Source organism: Schistocerca gregaria, chromosome X (assembly GCF_023897955.1).
Source record: "Schistocerca gregaria isolate iqSchGreg1 chromosome X, iqSchGreg1.2, whole genome shotgun sequence".
NCBI lineage: Eukaryota > Metazoa > Arthropoda > Insecta > Orthoptera > Acrididae > Schistocerca > Schistocerca gregaria.
In genome coordinates this window covers 532,473,177-532,492,702 of record NC_064931.1, presented here as the reverse complement: position 1 = coordinate 532,492,702, position 19,526 = coordinate 532,473,177, and the positions used below count along the sequence as shown (strand labels likewise).

The following is a 19,526-nucleotide window of genomic DNA, read 5'->3' as shown; positions in this document are numbered from 1 at the left end:
TCATGTTCAAGATCCCTTGAACGAAAGAAAAGGATGTTACACTGCATGATTACAAAATTGTCATGTGATGATTGTGGAGCAAGAGTTTATACCACAGGGACTGAAAAGATAATATCAACACACCAGCAAGGAGCCTGTCTACAAGACTCGTCTAGAAAGTGCCTGTGGCCTGTCTTAATCAATAATGATGGACTGGGTCCAATAATTTCCAGGATGAATAAACCTGGCGGCTATAATAAAGCTAGGATGAGATCATGGCCTGGTAAACACAGAGTAGGGCACCATGATCCAAACCCCAAGAGGCATGGACAAGGAAGCAAATAGTGTGAAGCTTTCGAATTCAGATAATCTTAAACTGACGAATATGAGTCAACCATGTTAGTTTTTAATGAAAGAGGAGTCCCAAAGTTCAAGGCTGTGGAACAATGTCCAAGCAACAGCTGTCCAAACACAGTTCTGGGTCAGGATACATGACTACAGAAATGTACAACTCACATTTCCACAGGAAAACATTGGAAGCCATGGGAAAGGGTTCGAGCACAATCCCTATGAATAGTTCTCTAAAGTTGGAGTTCAGGCAAAGCTACAAACTTGGAGCTATACAAAATGCAAAGGAAGTTAACATGCAGCGCAGTGATAACTACTGTTCTGACAGAGGTCGCTAACCCATTGGTAGTAACGAGGAAGAGAGTAACAATCAGCACAGAATGCTGAGGGATGCTTTTCTCTTGTATTTGTGGGGAGCTAAGCAACCCATGGACCACGGACCTTGCCGTTGGTGGGGAAGCTGGTGTGCCTCAACGATACAAATGGCCATACCGTAGGTGCAACCACAACGGAGGGGTATCTGTTGAGAGGCCCGACAAACGTGTGGTTCCTGGAGAGGGGCAGCAGCCTTTTCAGTAGTTTCACGGGCAACAGTCTGGATGATTGATTGACCTGGCCTTGTAACACTAACCAAAATGGCCTTGCTGTGCTGGTACTGCAAACGGCTGAAAGCAAGGGGAAACTACAGCCGTAATTTTTCCCGAGGGCATCCAGCTTTACTGTATGGTTAAATGATGATGGCGTCCTCTTGGGTAAAATATTCCGGAGGTAAAATAATCCCCAATTCGGATCTCCGGGCGGGCACTAATCAAGAGGACGGCTTTATCAGGAGAAAGAAAACTGGCGTTCTGTGGATCGGAGTGTGGAATATAAGATACCTTAATCGGGCAGGTAGGTTAGAAAACTTAAAAAGGGAAATGGATAGCTTAAGGTTAGATATAGTGGGAATTAGTGAAGTTCGGTGGCAGGAGGAGCAAGACTTTTGGTCAGGTGAATACAGGGTTATAAATAAAAAATCAAATAGGGGTAATGCAGGAGTAGGTTTAATAATGAATAAAAAAATAGGTGTACGGGTAAGCAACTACAAACAGCATAGTGAACACATTATTGTGGCAAAGATAGATACGAAGCTCACACCTACTACAGTAGTACAAGTTTATATGTCAACTAGCTCTGCAGATGATGAAGAAATTGATGAAATGTATGATGAGATAAAAGAAATTATTCAGGTAGTGAAGGGAGACGAAAATTTAATAGTCAGTGGTGACTGGAATTCGAGAGTAGGAAAAGGGAGAGAAGAAAACATAGTAGGTGAATATGGATTGGGGGAAAGAAATGAAAGAGGAAGCCATCTGGTAGAATTTTGCACAGAGCATAACTTAATCATAGGTAAACTTGCTTCAAGAATCATGAAAGAAGGTTGTACACATGGAAGAATCCTGGAGATACTAGAAGGTTTCAGATAGATTATATAATGGTAAGACAGAGATTTAGGAACCAAGTATTAATCTGTAGGACATTTCCAGGGGCAGATGTGGACTCTGACCACAACCTATTGGTTATGAGCTGCAGATTAAAACTGAAGAAATTCCAAAAAGGTGGGAATTTAAGCAGATGGGACCTGGACAAACTGATAAAACCAGAGGTTGTACGGAGTTTCAGGGAGAGCATAAGGGAACCATTGACAGAAATGGGGGGGGGGGGGGGGGGGGGTACAGTAGAAGAAGAATAGGTAGCTTTGAGGGATGAAGTAGTGAAGGCAGCAAGGGAACAAGTAGGTACAAAGACGAGAGCTAGTAGAGAACCTTGGGTAACAGAAGAAATATTGAATTTAATTGATGAAAGGATAAAATACAGAAATGCAGTAAGTGAAGCAGGCAAAAAGGAATAGAAATGTCTCAAGAATGAGATCGACAGGAAGTGCAAAATGGCTAAGCAGGGATGGCTAGAAGACAAATGTAGGGATGTAGAGGCTTATCTCACTAGGGGTAAGATAGATATTGCCTACAGGAAAATTAAAGAGACCTTTGGAGATAAGAGAACCACTTGTATGGATATCAAGAGCTCAGATGGAAACCCAGTTCTAAGCAAAGAAGGGAAAGCAGAAAGGTGGAAGGAGTATATAGCAGGTCTATACAAGGGCGACGTACTTGAGGACAATATTATGGAAATGGAAGAGGATGTACATGAAGACGAAATGGGAGACACGATACTGCATGAAGAGTTTGACAGGGCACTGAAAGGCCTGAGTAGAAACAAGGCCCCGGGAGTAGACAACATTCCTTTAGAACTGCTGACGGCCTTGGGAGAACCAGTCCTGACAAAACTCTACCATCTGGTGAGCAAGATGTTCGAGACAGGTGAAATACCCTCAGACTTCAAGAAGAATGTAATAATTCCAATCCCAAAGAAAGCAGGTGTTGACTGATGTGACAATTACCGAACTATCAGTTTAATAAGTCACAGCTGCAAAATACTAACGCGAATTCTATACAGACGAATGGAAAAACTAGTAGAAGCCAACCTTGAGGAAGATCAGTTTGGATTCCGTAGAAATATTGGTACACGTGAGGCAATGTTGACCTTACGATTTATCTTAGAAGAAAGATTAAGGAAAGGCAAACCTACGTTTCTAGCATTTGAAGACCTAGAGAAAGCTTTTGACAATGTTGAGTGGAATACTCTCTTTCAAATTCTAAAGGTGGAGGGGTAAAATACAGGGAGCAAAAGGCTATTTACAATTTGTACAGAAACAAGATGGCAGTTATATGAGTCGAGGGACATGAAAGGGAAGCAGCAGTTGGGAATGGAGTGACACAGGGTTGTAGCCTCTCCCCGATGTTATTCAATCTGTATATTGAGCAAGCAGTAAAGGAAACAAAAGAAAAATTCGGAGTAGGTATTAAAATCCATGGAGAAGAAATAAAAACTTTGAGGTTCGCTGATGACATTGTAATTCTGTCAGAGACAGCAAAGAACTTGGAAGAGCAGTTGAACGGAATGGACAGTGTCTTGAAAGGAGAATATAAGATGAACATCAACAAAAGCAAAACGAGGATAATGGAATGTAGTCAAATTAAATCGGGTGATGCTGAGGGAATTAGATTAGGAAATGACACACTTAAAGTAGTAAAGGAGTTTTGCTATTTGGGGAGCAAAATAACTGATGATAGTCGAAGTAGAGAGGATATAAAATGTCGACTGGCAATGGCAAGGAAAGCGTTTCTGAAGAAGAGAAATTTGTTAACATCGAGTATAGATTTAAGTGTCAGGAAGTCGTTTCTGAAAATATTTGTATGGAGTGTAGCCATGTATGGAAGTGAAACATGGGCGATATATAGTTCAGACAAGAAGAGAAAAGAACCTCTCGAAATGTGGTGCTACAGAAGAATGCTGAAGATTAGATGGGTAGATCACATAACTTATGAGGAGGTATTGAATAGAATTGGGAAGAAGAGGAGTTTGTGGCACAACTTGACAAGAAGAAGGGACCGGTTGGTAGCACATGTTCTGAGGCATCAAGGCATCACAAATTTAGCATTGGAGGGCAGCGTGGAGGGTAAAAATCGTAAAGGGAGACCAAGAGATGATTACATTAAGCAGATTCAGAAGGATGTAGGTCGCAGTAAGTACTGGGAGATGAAGAAGCTTGCGCAGGATAGAGTAGCATGGAGAGCTGCATCAAACCAGTCTCAGAACTGAAGACCACAACAACAACAACAACAACAACAACAACAATAAGCAATGTAGTAACTCAGATCTGAAACAACTGTAGGGATAAAAACTGATGATAAAAAACCAGTTGTGAGCCTTGAATGACCCAGTCACAGAGGGTAAGCAAAACAACATGACACCAAGTGGTGTCACACCCCATATGAGTGTTTTTAACTGCACTATGATGCTAATGTTTAGAGAATGCTGTTCCTTAGAAACAAAATTTACAAAGATCCCTCTGAGCCGAGAACCCAACATAATTGCCAGATTCTCACCCTTTCAAGTAATGTGCATAGCACAGTAATGATGCTAACTGGTCAATGGCTATCGACTGACATTGGATTTGTTCCCGGTTTAAGGATTAGGATAATTACACTGCCTCTCCATTGTGAAGGAAAACATCTTCTGGTCAAATATGATCTGAGTAGACAGAGTTGAGTAGACAGAGTTGAGTAGACAGAGTCTATCAATCACATTCAGAGGTTTGACTAGCCAATTATGAATCATATCCAGGCCTGGGGTCCTAACATGAGTCAAGAGCCTCAAGCACTTCCCAGTCAGTAAAAATTTCATTATATAATTCAGACTTGGGAGGGATTAAGGATAAGAGGATATCTTCAACTTGTCTTTTATGCAGTTGAAACGTGGAGAGATGATAAGAGGACGGCAAAATTGTTGCAACATGTTCAGCAAGAACTGACACACCTGTACAAATAGCACCACACAGGAGAAGACCCCGAACAGTTGCTGATCTTCAGAAGTCCAGTAGACTATAGGGCTTGGCCCTTGCCTGGGATGAAGAGGCACTCCCAGAACGTCATCAGAGGTAGAACACAATTTCACATCAGTTGTGGCCTCTTTTAAACTAACATCTTTGAATTTTCAAGGGATACAGAAAAATTTCACAATCTACATCACGTGCCTTCCGACTAACGGTCAGGTGTGTTTTGAAAACTTGCTTGGTCACATATTTAGAGTGAGATATGGGACTATGAAATACACCCAGTAAACAATAAATGGATGGGTGTATGACTATTAATTTGCTTAAATGGCTTCATCTGCAGCAGCTGTAAAATGATTATTATTTCCTGTCCCTCCCCTCTCCATACACTGCATATTATTTTTTTTTCTTTAGTGGCAAAATATTTACAGTGATTAGGAACACTATTTGTTCCTTATTACACTTTCTGATGATAATTGCATTTAGTTTTGTTGCAAGGCTGAGTTAGAGCCAATTTGCACTGCACCCATTCACTAATTTCATTTCTTCTGCACTTTTAAAAACACACTCTTTTGTATTCTGCAAGTGGATTCCTGGCATATTTCACTTTCTAGTTGCAAAACAACATACTACTCATAACCTGCAAAAGTCTGTGACTTTTCACTCAAAGATATTTCAGAAGTTGCGAGTAATACAATGATATGAAACAAGACAGCTAAATATGAGCGCACGCACGTGCACGGACGCACACGCATACACACACCATCTGCATACAGATTATACTTCTTTACAGGAAGGAAGGTAAAGAAAATGAAGACTATCTAATTCACTCCTTTCTGTACAAGAGTTGAGATTAAATTGGAAATAGTCAAGGTGATTTTTATTGCCAGTATTACATGTATGAATATTGCTATTAAATGATGAGGCAAGATTTAAAACAAAAACCTATACAGTTTTCATAAGGACACCCACTTGTTTGTATAAATACAGCGGAACGTACTCTACTGAGTCCCTTTAAAAGAATCCTGGCGGTCCATGTGATGACTGGATGACAGGACTGAGGAGGAGCAAGTTCAAGTACTTTATTGGCAAACATATTTGGTTTTTATTTTAGTGACTGTATTAAATTAAGCACAGGGTTACAGAAAAAAAGGGAAGAGAGATTAGGGTATAGTGTTCCATTGATAATGAGGTCATCGGATGTGGAGTAAAATTCAGAGAGGAAGAAAATCAGCTGTGCCCTTTCAAATGAACAGTCTCAGTTTTTGCTTTAAGCATTCTAGGGAAATGGTAGAAAACCTAAACCTAAATCTGGATGCCCAGATAGGGAGTTGAATAGAAGTCCACGCTGTCTTACCACTGCATAAGCTCACTCTGTAAGAGTTGCTCTAGTGAAATACACTGATTTCTAAGAAGTATAAGGAACTTGCCAAAGTTGTTTGTGCCTACTGCTTATGTGTTCATCATCATGTCCAATAAAGTTGCTCTTATGAGAACTGTCAGTCCACTGATTAGTTATCATTGTAATAAGGTTGGCCAAAGTTTATAAGCATCAAGAGCATTCATGTTAAGTCCACATGAAGTGCTTCCAATAGCATCTCTGACGTAATTCTTCATCGAAAGGAACAGACAGCACTGACATTTTCCCGGTACCACTGTGAAATGTTTTAGCAATGGAGTGTCATGGTGGCAGTTTTCGTGTCACTTGTCTCTAAGAGTGAATAAATCAAAATAAAATTCTTGGCACACTTCATACCAGAAATTGTTATTCTGTCACCACACAGCTTTGCAATATAGTGTTGTGTAACCTAGTACTGCATACAGAGTTGTACTATTACACCACGAGTCACACCTTTCAACATGATTTGATTGAAAATGCCATAGGTATTTTTGCATTTTCATTAGTATCAGTAGGCCTATATGCTACTTAGAGAGCTACCTATGAGGAGGAGGAGGAGGATTAGGATATAATATACTGACAATGATCTCATTAGAGAGAGAGAGGGAGAGAGGGAGAGAGAGAGAGAGAGAGAGAGAGAGAGAGAGAGAGAGAGAGAGAGAGAGAGCACAATGTGGATTGATCCAGATATCATTTTTGAAGGACAAGTCTTTTTTAACACCCAACAGCTTTTCTGTAGTACTGAGAGTGTTGTTGCTCAGTTTTTTTATGTTTAAAAACTATTACTGAATATTTAACTGTTGCATTATGTGACAAAGATGTTAGTACAGACAGACATGGATAATTGTTGATGTATTATAATACCTAACTCAAAAGAGAGGTAACAAAAATCAGTATTCAGTCAGTCACAAAAAACCTTGTGACTTAAATAAAATTCATATATTACTGAGATGAATGGATATGTGAGCTGAAAAGGCATTTAAGATTTTGCTATAAATATTATTTTTTGTTCTAAACACTACTAATCATTTTCTTTATTCCCTTAGAACTCTGAGTACTCTGTCAACATTTGAGATATGTCTCAGACATACTACAATGTTTTTTCTTTTGGCTCGCTGTCAAGGGAACAATATTCGTAAAATCAAATTAAACACACAGATTATCATTCTTCTACAATTACAACAAACCACCAACCTTTTAATCAGACTAAAATCAAGATATAGTTTGACTGCATGCAGGTGTAGTTTACTTTAGATGTTGACTCAGTTTTCCAGACAGATTGAGAGGAGGATAATGGAGATGTGCATTGGGAATAATAGTGTTTGTGGTCCTGGAGTCACCAGAGGGTGTCCATAGTGTGTGCAGTGATAGTCTACAGATATATGAAGAAACAATGAAAATTTATTTTCCTGCCGAAAGTTATCTGTTCTGTAAACCACAGGCATCGCCGAGGTGGGGTAGTTTGTGTGCCTCAACAATACAGACAGCCGTATCATTGGTGCAATCACAATGCAGGGGCATATATGTGGAGAGGTGAGACAAATATGGTTCCTGAAGAAGGCAGTGGGGATGACTGACTGTTCTGGCCTTGCAACATCAGTCAATATGGCCTTGCAACATCAGTCAATATGGCCTTGCTTTGCTAGTACTGCAAATGACTGATAGAAAGGGTGAACTACAGCCATTATTTCTCCAGAGGGCGTGCAGCTATACTGTATGGTTAAATGACGATGGAGTCCTTCTGGGTAAAATATTCCCCGTTTGGACCTCCAGGTGGGGCCTACTCAGGATGATTTCCTCAACAACAAAAAAAGCCACACCTGGCATTCTATGGACTGGAGAGAGCAATGATAAATCCCTTAATTGGATCAGCATGTTAGAAAATTTAAAAATGGTAATGGATACATTGAAGTCAGATATAGAAAGGATTAGTGAATTTCAATGGCATGATGATGAGGACTTTTGGTCAAGTCAGCAAAAGGTAATCAACACAAAATCTAATAGGGGTAATGCAGGAGTAGGTCTAATAATTAATGAGAAAATGGGATAAGCTACTATAAATAGCACAATGAACGCATTATTTATGCCAAGAAAGACACAAAGCCAACATCTATTACAAAAGGATAAGTTAACACTAACTAGCATCATACATGAAGAGACTGAAAGAATGTAAGATGAGATAAAAGGAATTATTCATGTAGTTAAAGGAGAGAAAATTTTAATGTGATGCATTACTGGAATTTGGTAATAGGGAGAGGAAGAGAAGGGAAAATACTGTACCAGGAAAATATGATCTAGAGGAAAGGAAACGAAAGAGGAAACTGGCGGTAGAATTTTGCACTGAACATAATTTAATCATCAGGGGCAAATGTGGAATTTGACCATAATTTACTGGTTATGAACTGTAGATTAAAATTGGAGAATTTGCTAAACAAATGGGTAGCATTGTGAGATAACATAGCAAAGGCAGCAGATGATCAAATAGGTAAAAAGGCAAGACATAGAACAAATCACAGAAGATATTGAATTTAGTTAATGAAAGGAGAAAATATAAAAATATAGCAAGGGAAGCACGAAAAGGGAACACACACATCTAAACTTTGGCAGAAAGTGCAAACTGGTTAAGCAGAAGTGGCTAGAGGACAAATTTAAGTGTACAGAAGCACATATAACTAGGGGAAAGATATATACTGTCTACAGAAAACTTAAAGATGCCTTTGGAGAAGAGATAAGAAGCTATACAACTACCAAGAGCTCAGATGGAAAATCAGAACCAAGTAAAGTAAGGAAAGCTGAAAGGTGGAAGGTGGAAGGAATATACAGAGGGGTAATACACAGGAAATTAACTTGAAGGCAATTATACAGGAAATGAAAAATGAAGTAGATGAAGAGAAGATGGGAGATTTGCTACTGCAAGAAGAATTTGACAGAGCAGTGAAATGCCAAAGCCGAAACAGGATCCCTGGAGTAGATGACATTCCCTGAGAACTGCTGATATCCTTGGGAGAGCCAGCCATGACAGTGTAACCATCCCAATTCCAAAGAAGGCAGATACGAATATTACCGAACTGTTGTTGTTGTTGTTGTTGTAGTGGTCTTCAGTCCTGAGACTGGTTTGATGCAGCTCCCATTGATACTGTATCCTGTGTAAGCTTCTTCATCCTTCTGAATCTGCTTAGTATATTCATCTCTTGGTCTCCCTCTATGATTTTTACCCTCCACTATGCCCTCCAGTAATAAACTGGGGATCCCTTGATGCCGCAGACCATGTCTTACCAACAGATCCCTTCTTCCAGTCAAGTTGTGCCACAAACTCCTCTTCTTCCCAATTCTATTCAATACCTCCTCATAAGTTATGTGATCTACCCATCTAATCTTCAGCATTCTTCTATAGCACCACATTTTGAGAGCTTCTTTTCTCTTCTTGTCTGAACTATTTATCGTCCATGTTTCATTACCATATGTGGCTACAATACATACAAATATTTTCAGAAACGACTTCCTGACACTTAAATCTATACTCGATGTTAACAAATTTCTCTTCTTCAGAAACGCTTTCCTTGCCATTGCCAGTCGACATTTTATATCATCTCTACTTTGCCCATCATCAGTTATTTTGTTCCCCAAATATCAAAACTCCTTTACTACTTTAAGTGTCTCATTTCCTAATCTAATTCCCTTAGCGTCACCAAACTTAATTCGACTACAGTCCATTATCCTCGTTTTCCTTTTGTTCATATCCTCCTTTCGAGACACTGTCCATTCCGTTCAACTACTCTTCCAAGTCCTTCGCTGTCTCTGACAGAATTACAATATCATCGGCGAACCTCAAAGTTTTTATTTCTTCTCCATGGATTTTAATACCTACTCCGAATATTTCTTTTGTTTCCTTTACTGCTTGCTAAATATACAGCTTGAATAGCAATGGGGAGAGGCTACAACCCTGTCTCACGCCCCCCCTTCCCCAACCGCTGCTTCCCTTTCCCCTTCCGTGTCCCTCGACTATTATAACTGCCATCTGCTTTCTGTACAAATTGTAAATAGCCTTCACTCCCTGTATTTTACCCCTGCCACCTTCAGAATTTGAAAGAGAGCATTCCAGTCAACACTGTAATAAGTTTTCTCTAAGTCTACAAATGCCAGAAACGTAAGTTTGCCTTTCCTTAATCTTTCTTCTAAGATAAGTCGTAGGATCAGTATTGCCTCACGTGTTCCAATACTTATACTGAATCCACACTGATCTTCCCCGAGGTCAGCTTCTACCAGTTTTTCCATTCGTCTGTAAAGAATTGGTGTTAGTATTTTGCAGCTGTGACTTATTAAACTGATAGTTCGGTAATTTTGACATCTGTCAATTCCTGCTTTCTTTGGGATAGGAATTATTACATTCTTCTTGAAGTCTGTGTGTATTTCGCCTGTCTCGTACATCTTGCTTACCAAATGGTAGAGTTTTGTCAGGACTGGCTCTCCCAAGGCTGTCAGTAGTTCTAATGAAATGTTGTCTACTCCCAGGGCCTTGTTTCGACTCAGGTCTTTCAGTGCTCTGTCAAACTCTTCACGCAGTATCATATCTCCCATTTCATCTTCATCTACCTCCTCTTCCATTTCCATAATATTGTGCCCAAGTACATCAGCCTTGTACAGACCCTCTGTATGCTCCTTCCACCTTTCTGCTTTCCCTTCTTTGCTTAGAATTGGGTTTCCATCTGAGGTCTTGATGTTCATACAAGTGGTTCTCTTATCTCCAAAGGTCACTTTAATTTTCCTGTAGGCAGTTATCTATCTTACCCCTAGTGAGATAAGCCTCTACATCCCTACATTTGTCCTCTAGCCATCCCTGCTTAGCCTTTTTGCACTTCCTGTTGTATCTCATTTGTGAGACATTTGTATTCCTTTTTGCCTGCTTCACTTACTGCATTTTTGTATTTTATCCTTTCATCAATTATATTCAGCATCTCTCCTGTTACCCAAGGATTTCTACTAGCCCTCGTCTTTTTACCTACTTGATCCTCTGCTGCCTTCACTACTTCATCCCTCAGAGCTACCTATTCTTCTTCTACTGTATCCCCCCCCCCCTTTTCCTGTCAATGGTTCCCTTATGCTCTCCCTGCAACTCTGTACAACCTCTGGTTCTTTCAGTTTATCCAGGTCCCATCTCCTTAAATTCCCACCCTTTTGCAGTTTCTTCAGTTTTAATCTACAGTTCATAACCAATAGATTGTGGTCAGAGTCCACATCTGCCCCTGGAAATGTCTTACAGTATAATACTTGGTTCCTAAATCTCTGTCTTACCATTATATAATCTATCTGAAACCTTCAAGTATCTCCAGGGTTCGTCCATGTATACAACCTTCTTTCATGATTCTTGAACCAAGTGTTAGCTATGATTAAGTTATGCTCTGTGCAAAATTCCACCAGGCGGCTTCCTCTTTCATTTCTTAGCCACAATCCATATTCACTTACTACGTTTCCTTCTCTTCCTTTTCCTACTCTCGAATTCCAGTCACCCCTGACTATTAAATTTTCGTCTCCCTTCACTACCTGAATAATTTCTTTTATCTCATCATACATTTCATCAATTTCTTCATCATCTGCAGAGCTAGTTGGCATATAAAGTTGTACTGCTGTAGTAGGCGTGGGCATCGTGTCTATCTTTGCCACAATAATGTGTTCACTATGCTGTTTGTAGTAGCTTACCCGTACACCTACTTTTTTATTCATTATTAAACCTACTCCTGCATTACCCCTATTTGATTTTGTATTCATAACTCTGTATTCACCTTACCAAAAGTCTTGTTCCTCCTGCCTCCGAACTTCACTAAATCCCACTATATCTAGATTTAAGCTACCCATTTCCCTTTTTAAGTTTTCTAACCTACCTGCCCGATTAAGGGATCTGACATTCCACGCTCCGATCCACATAACGCCAGTTTTCTTTCTCCTGATAAAGCCGTCCTCTTGATTAGTCCCCGCCCGGAGATCCGAATTGGGGACTATTTTACCTCCGGAATATTTTACCCAAGAGGACGCCAACATCATTTAACCATACAGTAAATCTGCATGCCCAAGGGAAAAATTACGGCTGTAGTTTCCCCTTGCTTTCAGCCGTTCGCAGTACCAGCACAGCAAGGCCGTTTTGGTTAGTGTTACAAGGCCAGGTCAATCAATCATCCAGACTGATGCCCCTGCAACTACTGAAAAGGCTGATGCCCCTCTCCAGGAACCACACGTTTGTCGGGCCTCTCAACAGACACCCCTCCGTTGTGCTTGCACCTAAGGTACGCCTATCTGTATCGTTGAGGCACGCAAGCCTCCCCTCCGGCAAGGTCCATGGTTCATCAGTTTAATAAATAATGTTTGCAAAGTAATGACACAAACTATTTACAGCAGAAGGGAAAAACTTCTAGATGTTAACCTCGGAGAAGATCAGTTTGGTTTCTGGAGAAATGCTGGGACACACAAGGGAATATTCACTCTACAACTGTCTAAGAAGAAAGAAAGGCAAACCTATGTCCACAGGTTTTGTAAAATTAGAGAAAGCTTTTGGCAATGATGACTGAGGTACCTATTTGGGAATAAAAAGAACTCATGATGGATGAAGTAGAGTGTATATAAATGTAGACTGGCAATGGTAATAAAATCGTTTCTGAAGATGAGAAATTTGTTAACACCAAATATAAATTTAAGTGTTAGGAAGTCTTTTCTGGAGGCATTTGTCTGTAATGTAGCCTTGTATCAAATGGTTCAAACGACTCTGAGCACTATGGGACTTAGGCCTTGTATCAAGGTGACACGTGGACAATGAGCAGTTCACACAAGAAGAGAATAGAATCTTTTGAAGTGTGGTCTATAGAAGAATGATTAATAGTGGTACAATAAGCAGATTCAAATGGATGTGGGTTGCAGTAGTTATTCGGAGATGTTAAGGCTGGCACAAAATAGCATACCGTGGAGAGCTGCATCAAACCAGTCTTTGGACTGAAGACAAAAATAATGTAAGTTATCTTGTTCAAACTGTATATAATAATAATAACAATAATAAACAACATTGTACAATAGGTATCAACAGAACAAAGCAGTGAAGCTGTTAACACACGATCCTCCTATTCAGGAGGATGGAGATTACTCTGTCCGACTTTACTGATTTAGCTTTTCCTAAATCATTTTAGGCGAATTCTGAGACAGTTCCTTCAGCAAGGCTATGGCCAACCACCTTTCCTTCCTTCATAAAAACATTCTATGAATCTGTATACTTTAGCTCCCTATTTTCATTGTATTATGACAACAAAGGCAATCAGATGAACCCTGGATGGATGGATGAATGAATGAATAAATAAATAAAAAATGTCTCCAATACAGACTTTCTAACCTAAGAGCTGAAAGGCTCCCTAGTAGTACAACACTTTTAGTATATACAAGAGTTTTTCACAGTACTTTTGGAGCCTTTATCTGCATTGTGTTGCTTATCAGAACATTCTTCAGACAGTGCTTTCAAAAGTTTATATTTATCTGTATTTAAGTAAACGTTTGTTGTGGAAACCTATGTTTATCTAGACTGAGTGGATAAATTTCTAAGAATGAGAAAGAATAGGAAAAGGTCCTATGCCATACTATTGATTCAAAAGTTTAAGAAAATGCAATGCTTAAAGACTGTTGAAAGACCAGTGAAACACTGAAGTAGTGCTATGTGCTTATTGTGTGAATGTACATAACACATTAAAGAGTATGGGGGAAATGCAAGTTAGTAAGACAATAATTTAAAAGTTCAAAACGAGCACTAAGGATAAAGAGAGGCTTTACCAACAAGGTACTGGGTTGGAATATTTTATAGAATTTAAAAGTATGATCCTTGTATGATTACAAACAAACAATCACACACACACACACACACACACACACACACACACACACACACACACACAAATGTGTGTGTTACCTGAAATTTCTGAGAGAATTTCCAGTTTTCAACAGCCACATACATAATTATGGAACTAGAAATAGGAATGATTTTAAAGATGAAGTACATAGCAGGCCCAACTACCAAAAGAGTATGCTATATCAGACGGAACTAATATTCACATGAAGTATACTTCTTTTGTCACTCCTCTATATTTTTATTGTTTCAGTGCAATTGGGTACCCAGCAAACTTTTGATATGATTCCTCCAAAGAGTGGTATCGATGATGTAAATTGAGTGTGTAAGATGGGTGCAGAGTACAAAATGATGAAAGTAAGAGTAAACATTAACATTATTATTACTATTATCACGGTAAATCGTGCAACTCTGCAGGGCCAACAGCTACCCCCAACCCTCCAAAAAAGCTATTCACTAACTTCATCATGAAAGGATTCAGAAAGATGTTAGTAGCTGTCCAGTCAATAAAAAATGACTGAAAAAAGAAGGAAATTTTGTGACAGAGCAATCAATGGATGATTAATGGATGTCACAAACAACAAAGGACACATGACAGAAATCAGCTACTAGAAACAAAAGATTTCCAGCCACTGTCATTCGCAACAACAAACCTAAGGGAAGCCTTTCTCTGTTATGGTGCTCACTAAAAAGGTATCCTATGTACAAATCAGTTTCAATGACAATCCATTATTGTATGTAACAACAGATCTGACAAGATAAATACCATATAATTTCGTTTGAGCTTCTGAATTTAGAATTATATTTGTCTGCAGTTTCTAATTTTCAACTTCTTTCCATGTCAGATTTCAATCATTTATCTGGAAAATATGCAAATTGCCTAGAACTTTATATGTTACACAGGGCCACATTAGTCCAGTGTGTGGCCCCTGCTGACATCAAGTAGGCCTAATACATTTCTGTGAAGGTACAGTAGTAAAGTTAAAGGAATACATGTCATTCTACATCATCAACAATGCCATGCATTAGATGATGATATAACTTGTATAACAGAACTTTCAAGTGCATAAAAAAACCGCACAAAGTTATCCTATCACATACACACAAACTCTAAGAAAATGAGTACCAGTATCTCAAAAAGTTCTTTTTCTAGCTTTCAGCCTAGTGAAGTCGTCTATCACATCTTGGAAATCAGGAGAAGTGGTCATCTCCTGCTCAAATGATAACAAGGCAAGAGTGGAAATGTGTTGCTCTTGCATTGTAGCACACAATTTGTTCTTGATAAGACTTAGTATGAAGATACCCTCTCAGCCACACAATTCATGACTTAGCAATCATTATATGTGGAAAAACATCACCAAGCTCATTTTCAAAGACTAATTCATGTAATTCAACCAGTCAAATGTTGGCAGCCTGTTCTTTGAGGAAACACTTAAAACACTCACGAAAAGGAAGAATTTCAGAATGAAAACTGTCTTCAACAAGATCACCTCAACATTTTTCACAAAGTTTTGACATTTCCATTACAAGTTATCTAGCTTCTTGCTTCACTAGAAAATATTAAACACAAGTCTCATGCACTATGTTCAATTTTGTATTTTTAATACTGATTTACGATAATTCATTAAGACGATGGATGTAACAAAGAAATTTGTTTCAGATTTTATCTTATGATGATGACTGCAACTTGTATGATATTTTTTGGACAGTTAGCTGAGCTTTTGATCGGAGTGGAACCCTCCCCCCTATCTCTGCCCACCTGGAGGCCTGAGTCTACAGTCCTCCTAAGCCCCCACACCTCCTTTAATATTTGTCCTTAGCACATTTAACATAAAAAGTATGAGATATGCCAGGAGCATCACAGATAACTTCAAGCATATATACAAAAATGTACATCATTCAGTTTCTGTGGACATGGATAGGGCAGTAAACTGACCTGTGGCCTTCTCAATGGGTTCATCTCACCATACACCTTAGTGACTTAGGGAACTACATAGTGCAGTGCATTTACAGTACATGTATGTCGTGTGGCATAATTGACAAACATTATGCTTGCATGTTTTCTATCAAAATAAATTACATTTAGTACTTCATATCAACAATTAAATCATTCAGCAGTGCCACAATATGCAAATATGCATTTATAGCTGACAGGCAATAAAATGTGTAGTTAATGCATTTCTTTAGAAAAATGTTATTTTTGGGATATTGTGAGAGCCAATATGGGAGCATTCGAATCTAGCACACTAAGTTCACTTTACACTGAGTAAATTTACTCATTATCCTATCAGCATTCACTTGGAACCAGGGGATGAACATTTGGAGTATGTAACCCAGGATTGTCAAACAAGGAGTAGAGTAACATACCTCCCATCACTCTACCAATTATCTACTTGGCATATTACAGAATTACTCTACTTCCACACACAACACATACTTCTTCCAACAATAATAGAGTCTATGGGGTATTGGTATCTGAAGAACTGAAACAACTCAACGTCTCTTTTTCTCATTAACAAAATATCGCACATCGCGCAGTAGTAAACTTTCCAGCACAATAGAAGTTTTTTTTCCCTAGAAGCACCGTGATGTTACAATACGGCTACCACATGATATTGCTTTACTTCATATACTTAATTACTTCTATTAGCAGTTTCATACACAGCAATTTTAGACGTCGTTTCTTTCATATTATCCTGTAAATTACGTCATGCTGATGTCAATGTTCGTACAAATTAAGGTGGTGCTGCCACATCTAAACAAGACTAATCTTTATTATTTATAAATTGAAGATGTACTCACCTGACAAGTCGTGCTGTCAGTGACGCCACAAACTATGCGTTGAATGCCTTCCACCCAAACTTTTAGTTCCATCCTCCCTTATTCCCAAACAAAACAAAAAATTAATGCCCCCCTCTGGCTACATACATTCGCTTGAGCGCAATATCCTTGGCTCATCTTCATTACTACTACCCTGCCACAGCAAAATTGCTAGCCACTAGTATAACGCCTTCATGTTATGTTTAACTGTGTCGATAAACAATCACAGAACGCAGAATTTAGTTACATCAGGCACTTGGGCATTTAAATAGAACACACGATACAGATTGTAAGTAAAAAATAAAACCCACTTATTCTTGATGCACAGCCATATTACACATATTTGCTTTAAATTGTCGACGCCATAGCTACACACAACTATTCAACGCTCAGCAAGATGTTGTCCTCACTTCCACTGCCCTCAAACCAAAACAATGTTCATCAATAGTGACACAACGCCTGAACAGAATCTCTTTCACTCCCTTAAGCTCATTGGATTTCTCAGGCTTTGTGTACTAAATACCATAGGTGAGTGTTCCAATATATTGACCATGTGCTTACCCTAGTAAGTTAAACAGTGGTGTTTACTTCAGTTCTCAAGAAATGCTGATTTCATGTCATATGAAGTAGCTGCACTGAACTCTGATACCGTAATATTAGTTATGTCAATCAACACAACGGGCGTCTTGTTTATAGATAAACAATACAACAATAAAAAAACTACTTTGGATTTTGCTCTTGAGCCGCAGATAACCGCTTTTATTTATTTATTCATTTAGCGATCATATCACCGTTATATATTATTAGTACAATGAAAATAAATAGCTCAAAATATACACACACACATAATGAATGACAACAATGGAAATTCTTGGATCGAACAACATGTAAAAATAAGGGGAAGGCAAACGTTCACCAACAGCGGATGCACAGTAAAACATGACAGAAATCTTCATGCACACTAGCTTTCGAGCACTACGTCTTTTTCCAGCAACAATACACACATACACTCGGAGACGCCCTAACCCACACTCCCGTGACCAACCCAAACTTCCATATGTCACACTGTCTACAACCTTTCATTGTAGTGAACTAAATCCACCACGTAATTCTTGCAACATTACTTATGTAGGTAGAATGAGACAATGAGGAATCGAGACCAATGTTTTTATCGTCATGGGCCCGCTTAGGCCTGTAATACTTACATGCATGTCTGACGGAACACACACAGTTGACGATACACAGCCGTTGACGGTACACAACTAGTTGTGAACCAATAGGAGATCAATAAATCTTTTCATGGCAGCTGTTGTGGTTACTGATTTATTCAAATGGATTTCTACTGTTGTGGCTACCCTACCCACAAAGTGAACTGTATGAAATATTTCAAAACTGATTCACTGACTGTGAACTCCTTGACATTAGGTGTGTTAGTTGTGGATCTGCTATCCAGTAGTGACTCATGGATGATTAAAATCACATGAAGGTCAACACGAGGCTTGCACTGATAGCTAGTAATTCGTTTTCGATCCTGCTTTGTTTGATGCTACGCCCACTCCACAGGGATGACTCGCATTTATTTGTGAAAGAAGACAGATATCAATGTCACTACCATTTTTTAAACTCGTTCGTGCATTTAGATATATTTTACTCGCAGTATTGCGTGCTCTAAAACATTAGGAAACTGTCAGCTACACGCTAGCACAGTTTTTCAATACAAGATTTGTGAATCAGTTGAAAATGCTTCACAAACAGCGTCATTGCGAAATGACTATTACGAACTGAAAAAGTTAAAGTTTATTAAGAATCTAAAATGTTACAACACTACATTTATTTTCTTCAAAATCTATTGAGATTCGTTATGAAACTAAAAAAAAAGAATCATGCGAAATGAAACGTGGGCGTTTTCGTTTTTCAGAAGTACAGTAAAAATTTTAATGAACAAATGAATCCATAAAATGATGTGGCGTAGTCTTTTTAAGTGCTTTACAGCGTGAAAATCAGGAAAGCATTACTTTCCTCTTTCTTCAAGCACTCGTGCGTCCTTTCGTAGACCACGGTGAGAATGCTGAGACATGGTTCAACTGCACGCTTGTCCAGTGCATCCCATCCCTACGCATACTGGCATGCAATGTGAACGCAGTGCATACCAAGGACTGCAGGATTCTAACACACAGAGTTCACGATACACAGCCGTTGACGGTACACAACTAGTTGTCAACCAATAGGACATCAATAAATCTTTTCATGGCAGCTGTTGTGGTTACTGATTTATTCAAATGGATTTCTACTGGATTCAAATGGATATCTACTCCATTAAATGTCAGTTGGAAAACCTCATTATTTACTAGTTTATGAAACATTGCTTTGGCACAATTAATTTAATTTTAGTGTTTATATTAATCTTTATTGTCCACCAGGGACGTACATATAGCGGAGGGGGGGGGGGGGGTCTTCCCCAGAGCCGTGAAGGTTGTTTTTTTTCTTTTTTTTCTCTATGTGAGTTTGAGATATGACACACTTTCGGGGTATGACTCATCATTCCAGATGTCACATATAGCAATGAATGTATCTTGAGGATCACTTTGTCTCCACTCATAAGACTTCTTCCATTTCCACACCTGTGAGCTTTTCAGCATTTAGACCCAGACACAGAGTTCACTATTAAGTAA

The 19,526-nt window shown here is 38.9% G+C and overlaps 1 protein-coding gene across 2 annotated transcripts in view; it reads right to left on the bottom strand.

The window, feature by feature from the left end:
• The window catches only part of LOC126298747 (ras association domain-containing protein 8), an 83,108-nt gene extending 65,556 nt beyond the window's left edge, over positions 1-17,552 (bottom strand). Inside the window, exon 1 of one of the 2 annotated variants that reach the window (XM_049990192.1) lies at positions 16,837-17,552. In XM_049990192.1, the coding sequence (XP_049846149.1) occupies positions 16,837-16,908 (72 nt within the window). In that variant the 5' untranslated portion in view covers positions 16,909-17,552. The remainder of the gene's footprint in view (positions 1-16,836) is intronic. The other variant, XM_049990191.1, reaches the window with a different exon arrangement.
• Positions 17,553-19,526: the final 1,974 nt, after the last annotated feature.